Source organism: Daphnia magna, linkage group LG2, assembly GCF_020631705.1.
Source record: "Daphnia magna isolate NIES linkage group LG2, ASM2063170v1.1, whole genome shotgun sequence".
In the NCBI taxonomy this organism is placed as follows: domain Eukaryota; kingdom Metazoa; phylum Arthropoda; class Branchiopoda; order Diplostraca; family Daphniidae; genus Daphnia; species Daphnia magna.
This window is the reverse complement of record NC_059183.1, coordinates 10,764,574-10,772,944: the sequence shown is the minus strand read 5'-3', so window position 1 is coordinate 10,772,944 and position 8,371 is coordinate 10,764,574. Positions and strand designations below refer to the sequence as shown.

Here is an 8,371-nt window from a genome sequence, read left to right as displayed (position 1 = left end):
TATTCAAAAAATGGCTAATTGGCTATAAGCCTAGATATAGTTTGGTTTTTAAAACGATTCGCCCATCATGAGCCATTATTTATTTATTTTTTTTTTTTTTTTGAATTTTGGATTAAAACCTTATTGTTAGCAGCAGTTTGTTTCTAAATTCAATATCACAGAGAGTGAAGTTCAACCGTATGGATTGTGGCTTTGTTTTTCTAACTTCGTCTGAATCTGCGGAATCTGCTCAATTTATGCCGTGCATGCAGATAACTAGACTATCAATAAGAGGACTTGATAGGAAAACAGCGAAAAAAATAGCTGGCACTCGTTGGCAAAGAAAAACTAAGACTATACCCAATTGTATTAACATTAATGAAGGTGGACGGCTCGCTTGAACAGAGATTGCAGGTCACTTATACCTGTCGAATGTCAAAGAGAGAAGCTACTGCCGCAACTGGCTCATGAGACAAAATGGCGGATCGTTTCCGTCGGACGAGCGTTGGCTCGACGCCTACCTAGGGCATAGAAAACGGAAGCCAATCGTTACAGAAAAAGAGAACGATTACGAAGGGTCGTGAGCGAGGTTCGGTCGACCAACTTCCTTTTCCCCCCACAGTTGTTGGACATAGTACCTATGCATTTCTCACACCCCCCTCTCTCTTCCCACCGAATTTTCTTTTCATACAGCATTCTTACAGGTTGTGACTGCATCCTCTCACCGTCCTTCCACCACTGCCGGCTAAAGAGGAAATACCCCTTAATTTAAGGTAGAGAGAAAGGCGAGAATTGAGAGAGAGAGAGAAATGGCTCCGATACGTGGACAGGTAAAAGGGTGACGTAAACTGAATGGAAAACTTTGCTGGAAAAGAGATTAAGCGTATACAGGTGAGATAGTACTAGTCGGTTGGCTACGCTACTCAAGGCTGTTCCCAGTTGAAATGATAGAATGGCCGGCTGATTAGGCGGTTAGTCCCAGCTGTTTGGAACCTACTCGGCCACTTCCGCTGCTTTTCTCGTGAAGTTACAATCGTCGTTTCCCTTTTCCCAAATAGGTCACTGCTCTTCTTTTTTCCTCCTTCCTTAAACGTATACGTATGTGTGTGTCTTTTTTTTTTTCATTCCAGTTTTCAATATATTTGCCTTTATGAACAAAAATGTTTCTTTATATTGTTCCCATTTTGTCTCTTCCCTTTTCTTGTCAAGTCGCCGCTTTCATTCTGAACAACAACTTCCACGACCATTAAGTGTGCGAATGGTCACTAAGGAAATCACACGACCGAACCGTCGGACCATTTTACCATTTTTCTTCCCTTTTTGATGGGAACTTTCGAACCATTGAAATGCCGTGCCGTACGGCAGACTGTCGCAGAGTTCTACGAAGCGTTCCATCGAACGATGGAGTTACTTTATCGATTCCACGATTGTTTCGTTCTCATTTACAAGGTTGGATGATAAAGGTCTTTTTCCATTAGAAAACGGACTTTGTGCCAGATTATGTAGAAACGAGCTCATTGTGTAGAAATACACATGAATCTGCATAGGCCTACCCTGTAGGTTATCTGATTGAATGACGATTCAACAAGATTTTACGAGCCGTAAACCAGCAATCGGTTTTCTGCTGCCTCCATTGATTCTTGTTCTTGTTGTATAGAAAAGAAATTTACAGTATATGTGTGTTAGGTATTCTACCTGTGGGCTATTGCGTGGGTGTGAGCCGATGTACCACATAGGCAGGAAAAGAGGTTAAATAGAGAGGTTGACATTTCCACTTCCGACCAGCGTCTACTACGGTCTCTATCTTCCCACCACAGACAGTGGTGTGTGTGTGTGTGTGTGTGTGTGTGTACCTCCTGTATAGCATCGACTCGACATATTTGCCCTAAAACGAAAATAAAAATGGTACAGGTGGAAAACGAAAGGAGGTAGACTGAATATTTCACATACTACTGTGCAAGAAGGTGACTCCCGTTTCCGTTTCCTGTCGAGTTTTCTGCCCTCTACAAGTGAAGTAGCCAGAGGAAATGGGACGGTAGCACCTAAGTGCGACCCATGTAGGCTTCAAGAACCAATAATCATTTGGATGTACTCTGTACCTTAGAAAAATAGTAAAAAGTTTGTGGTTTTAACTGAACTTCCCTGACGTACTGCACATAATAGTATATACAAAAACCGACGCTGATGACCGGCGAATAACTTGTGTGACTTGCGCGTTTGTCAGCCTGCTTCCTGTTTTACACAATGGGAAAAACAAAACCTTGGCGCGACTATTCTTCTGGTTAAAAATATTAACTATTCATGATACACCTCTGCTTTAAAAGCCATTTCGCGTGGGGACGTTTTCACTTCAGAAAGTAATCCATGTGCAAGGAGTTAAAGAATTGGTTGTCCGCTTTCATATTGTTGTCGTCTTGTCGCAGGGATTTAATACTGATGGGGCCACCGATTGAGAACAGAAGTAATAGCATCGTGCATTGTCTATACTGCAATCGTCTAGATGCTTATAACTCAAAATCAAGAAAAACGAAGGCATTTGTCAAGAGCGAGGTGACCAAAGAGCTACGGTATTCAGTATTTATATAAAAAAACCGTATAAAATAAAAAACAAGGGCTTTCTTAAGTCAATTTTACTTAAACTATAATACACTCGCTGTTATATGAGATCGAAAAATCACGCACATATGTCAGTAGATCACTGATTGCCGCCTGCTTCTCCATATGGCAGGAATGAGTCTGAATTGCCCGAAGGGAATAGTGAGCTTCGTCATTGCCGAGTAGCCTTTCGTCAAGCTGTAAGTAGTAGTTGGGGGTTGTTTCTTGATATCGGAATCTGGCTGAACGTAGTTGCTTGCCGACCACCTTGGAGGTAAGGTGTTATATTTCTCTCGTGGTAAAAATTCAAATACAGAAAGGAAAGAGCACTTCTTTGACGGCCTCCACAGTCCGATGGTGTTCCTATTCGTTTTCTTCTTCAGCATCGAACGCAGCTGGTTCTTGTCCTTGATACCAGACTCGCAATCACGCGGTTAACTGCGATCAAAGAAGCTGCGTTAATAGCCATCCTATCCAAGCCATATGGTCAACTGCTGATACAATCGGTGTATTTTTCTCCAGCGGTGCCTTTCAGAGCATGTCACTCCGGCTAGTAGAACTGGCGTTGAACCGCACCTGCTACAGCCTGAAGGAAGAAGCAAGACAAATATTCCCTGCTTGGTCGACTACAGTCACGACTTATCGCTTGGTCAGTCAAGTTGTATAAAGCAAACCCACCGGTGCGTCGCTTTGCGTTCTGTGAATGTAGCCAGTTTTTCATGTCGAGGAAGCTTGCTTGAAGGGAAAGGATTCGAAAAAGAATTGAACTCATCAAGCTGAGGCAAACTGGACAGTGCTTTTAGACCTTGGCAAAGGACGAGAATCTCCTGGAGAGCCCACTCTGTTTTCTGGTTTGTTGCCAGCTTGTGCACTTGTTCGTAGTCATCATTCTCTGAAATTTCAAAATCGAATTTGAACCGATTCAAACGAAATTGAAAAGAACCTTGCAGTGAATCACTTCAGTATCGCTTTCTGAGGCTTACTTCGGTAACTATCGTGATTTACCTCTAGCTTTCATAGAAAATGGCGAATCTGGAAACTGACAGCCCTGTCGTATGGCCGAAATGGTGTTACAGTAAGTTCTTACCTATTTTTTTTTTTTTTTGCGATGACGTTTGTCGAATTTGACGAGGCCTACTTTTTTCAACGGCCAGTTTGTACTGCAGAACTTGACAACAGCTCAATTTTTTAGGCCAAAAATTGTGACATTCTTTGCTTCTTGAATTTTGACAGTTTAAATCAAAGACACAAAACAACAATTTATGAAACAATACGGTCGTGTTGCCACCGGGCATTGCTTGTTGTTTCTACAGAAATTCGCTTTAGTCTACCACCAAGTCGTACTAAGTCGTTTGTCAGTTCGCGCCACCAAATTGATTCCTCCCGCTTTTTTAAAAATCTAATCCGCCTTGTAGTACGGTAGTGGACAATGCACGATAAAAAGATCAGCAAAATAAAAACAAAAAAAATTCAGTGTTCGTGTTTCAGTGAACGAAAAAGACTGAGTGTGTTTATTTCAAGGGAGATGATCAAACCAAAACTCGATCAAAGAATGTAAATTTTGTTTTAAAAGATGTTCTTGGAAATAGCGGTTCACCTTATTGTACATTTCGATAGTGCTTTTTGATGTTGCTACTGTTTGTTTTTTTTTCGTTATTTAGGTGAGTTACGATTGCATGTAGTATTAATACCAACTGCATGAAATGCTATCTAATTGTGGCGTCCAATAACGTCTCTCTTCTTGTTTCAGATAGTCGACCGAAGAAAGAAAATGGCATTCCTGACACGGGCGTCAAAGCTCCGTTGCCAAACAAAGCTCGCCGGAAAAAAATGGCACGCAAGAATGGTTCGTCTGTCGGTGTAAAACACGAACGTTGCAGTCCCGGCGCAGAGACTGGAACAGGTTCTTCACCATATAGTCCCATTTCTGGTTCCTTTCGACCTGCTACACCACCAGCTGGAGAAACGGCAAGTGACTCGTGTTACTCCACAGTGGAACGGTTCAGCCCGCCCAACTTCAACGCACCCAACAACAAATCCATGTCGAAAGGGCTGGAAATGTCGCGGAACTGCAGCGATTTCATGCGTAGTTTGGCAGCCAAATACAATCATTCAAATCCCAATGACTACCGATCGCAGGAAAGCAACAGTTTCATGTCACTATTAGACTCGCGTGCATCCTATAAGGACTTGATTCCAGGCGAAGCATCCTTACAGTCGGCCCCTTTCTCCCTCTTTAACCTTCCGCTGAGTACGTTCACTTCTCATGCGCTTGCTGCTAGTAAACACTACGAAATGGCATCTGCAGCGGGAGAAACTGGCAAGAAAGAAAGGAAAGCATTTGCCGCCATGCCAATGCTGCCATTGTATGGATTGGGCCAAGACAACAATATCCGCCAAGCACTGGCACCTGGCTTCCATTCCGGCCCTGCCATGGACATGAGTTCAACTCAAGCGCTGCTGAGCATCGTCCGTTCGGCTGCTGCCCGTGGTTCGCCACGTACAGATCCATACGTTAGCGACACGGCAACCCGAACTGGCATTGCCTCACTGAAACGCCCAGCCGAAACGGTTGCAGTGGCGTCTCACATCCCATTGGATCTAAGCGCTTCTATGGCCAAGCGTCCAAACATAGATTCACAACTGGAATCACTGAGCCGTAGTCGATTGTCCCAACATGCTTCATCTAGGTCGCCTGCTATGGACTCGAATAACGTTCCCGGGAGACAATTCTCTCCTATTGGCAGGAAGTCACCATCCTCACGCTTTGCATCGGACACCAGTAATGCTTACGGAGACAAAAAAGTAACAATTCAGAACAAAATAGCAGTTGGACAACCTCCCCCGAACCGTGGCCTGGGTTGTTCCGCCCATTCTTGTAATATGACCGCAGCTGAAGTCCGTGAGTGGTCAATCAGTCATGTGGTGGATTTTATCAAAAGCATTGATCTCTGCTGCGAATATGCACAGGTAAGCAAATCATTTTCGATATACTTCAGATTATTTAGTAGGCCTACTGGTTTGCTCATCCTTTGAATACCTTATACCCAGTATATGCTCTCTACATTTCCAATGATCTCGATGATCATCGTAGAAGGAAATCACATATGGTAGCAAATGCGGGAAGAGTTCTAAATACATGACGGCAAAGGCCGCATGCAATGACTATTTTTTTACGGCCAACTGACATCAAGTTCGGAAAACAGTATAGAAATTGGCAACTAATATAATTTATTTTAATTGAGGAAAAATTTCTGCAATATATAGATTAATATTTAAATTAAACAATGCGTCGATTTCAAACGAACGAAAACATTTTCTCCTACTTTCTAATCATACCCGATCATACCATTTCACCATTATCTCCATCCTGCTCCTAATACTGGATATAGCCTACTTGAAAAACCTGTTAACATTTCTCGCATTCCACGTTTCAGGCATTTGAAGACCAATCAATCGACGGTAGTATTCTTCCCCTGTTAACCGAAGAACATCTAATTACAAGCATGAACATGAAGCTCGGCCCAGCATTGAAGCTCAGATCTGTGCTGGCAAAAAAGATAGGCCACTGCGCTGTATGCCTTCATTGCGTTCACTGTCACACGGAACCGACTGGAGCTGAATCGCCACCGTCTTCGCAAGACCACCAAGATAATGCGAATAATACATGATTGCTTTAAATTAGCTACAGGTCTGTAAATACGTTGCAATTAGCGGCAACCTCGTCGCTTCCAAAGATAAAAATAATTCAAAGTTGCTATACACTATACTGCTAGAACGCTACTCGCTGTCCATAATTTTAGACTAGACAACAGTGAGGGAGGGGACATTGGAACAGTTAACCGTTTGATAATTGTTTTGTTAACTATATTTCTGCTGGGGAAAAAAGGAACGAATTTGGCATTTGAAAAATATGTAATTTGGGAGTTTATAATCTCGGCTACAAAATCTTCCTTTGCTTATGGGATTGTGTAAAGTTGAATATGATGTCAGACGTGCAAAAAAGAAGCATCTCAAAAAGTTCAATTGTCACATAAGGGCTGGACAGTAAAAAAAAAAGACTGCTCAAACCTACCAAGCAAAAGTGACCATTTTGAATAAAGACCTACTTATTATTTATCCTCTTATTGTAAAATGTGACAATTTGTTTCTGTTATTGTATTTCAGGAATCTAATTATTATTATATAAATATCTTCTAAGTACTCGCAACAATTTGATTAATGTTGTATTACGAAAATGAGTGTATTTGAAGCAAATCACTGTCCCTTTTATTGCCTCATGCTTGGATGTTATGAATATCGGAATGTGATGGTTTTTTTAAGTAAATCACGTTCCAAATAAAAATATTCCAATTGTGTTCTTTAAAAAGGAATGTTGAATCAATGTCGACAATTATTGTTTTTCAATCTTCTTAAAAAATGAAAATTGAGAGGCAGAAATGGCTTTGATATGTACGGACAGGTAATGATGAAAGCTGAATGGGAAACTGTGATGGAAACGCCTTCTTTTACTAGACTATAGCTGAAGCCACAGCCAACCTTCAGCAAGGAAATCATCAATTGTGACTGTGACGCCCTAATTTCCATTCGACTTTGCGGCACCGGCGTCGAATTTCTTTTTTATAAGGACAAATGCAGAGTTTTATGGGCTTGAGCTCTTACCGTCGCGTGTTACCATGTTGTCAGTAATGTTCTTTGAGTAATAGAAAATTTAAAGGTCGTGGGTCCAGGTGGATTTGGGTGGATGGCATAACTTGTAAGTGTACGTTTTGTCTATTATGAGTGCTTTATTGTCACGGGGACCTTCTCGGGATTGCTCACGTCGCACTAGTTTCATGATGGGAACGTTGACCAGGCCGCTGGCTGATCTAAACACGACAGTGCAGACGACTGATTGACTTCCACTATCATTAACTAGCCTACTCTTCTCACTATCACTGATATAGAGCCCTTTGTCCCGGCTAAAACTACCAAACAGCACCAGAGAGAGCGATATTCATTACAAAGATAGCTGTGCCAATAAAACTGCTTTTGTTTTAGACGGGGTTCGAGTCAGTGCCTCCCCTTATTTCATCTCCGAACTCGTATCCGTAACGTTAACATATCCGCAACATTCGAGTACCCTAAAGACCACTATACTAATAATACTTTAGCTGAAAATTTCACATACGAAGACATCTTGGAAAAATATAATGAAGGCTTTATTGTCTCTTTAAAAAAAAAAGTAAAATTTTCATTATATTTGCAACCTTTGCCTTTATGCATCTGGGGACACTAGACATTTCACCATCGCGGAATTTCACTGCTTGGGAAATTCCTTTTGCTTTTTTAAATTATAGGAGCAATATTTAAAAAAAAATTTTAATATTCAGAATCGCAAAATTTAGAATCAATTGATATTTGTAATAGCAAAGTGAGTAAGTACACATCTCCAGCCGATATTATCTCAACATGTCACGAGAGATCCTAGTAACATAGTAGTAGTATACGTAGCGAACAATGGGGTAACATTGTATTTAACGGTTCTGAAAGTGGAAATGCAAACGCCGAACGACGAAGTTTTCTATTTGTGTATCTTCGACAGACGCCTTTCCGATAACACAGATGTTAACGGTGGTGGTGAAGATCATCAAGGGTTTCTTAAATAACTTTTGAACTGCCATATTAACGAATGCACCGTTTTGTTTGGTATATTTCACCCAAATATGGGCCCAGCAATCTGCGGGTGTTTTAAATACATTTCTTCTAAATAGTCTCCACTTCCTGATATACTCGTAGCCGTTAACATTTTTAAAAA

General features: G+C 41.4%; 1 protein-coding gene across 1 annotated transcript; it reads left to right on the top strand.

The window, feature by feature from the left end:
* The first annotated feature begins 2,822 nt into the window (after positions 1-2,822).
* On the top strand, positions 2,823-6,958 carry LOC123470228. Its single transcript, XM_045170277.1, has 3 exons — positions 2,823-3,649; positions 4,325-5,544; positions 6,012-6,958. The coding sequence occupies exons 1-3, from the start codon at positions 3,598-3,600 to the stop codon at positions 6,243-6,245; spliced, it is 1,506 nt and encodes a 501-aa protein (XP_045026212.1). The 5' UTR covers positions 2,823-3,597; the 3' UTR covers positions 6,246-6,958.
* Positions 6,959-8,371: the final 1,413 nt, after the last annotated feature.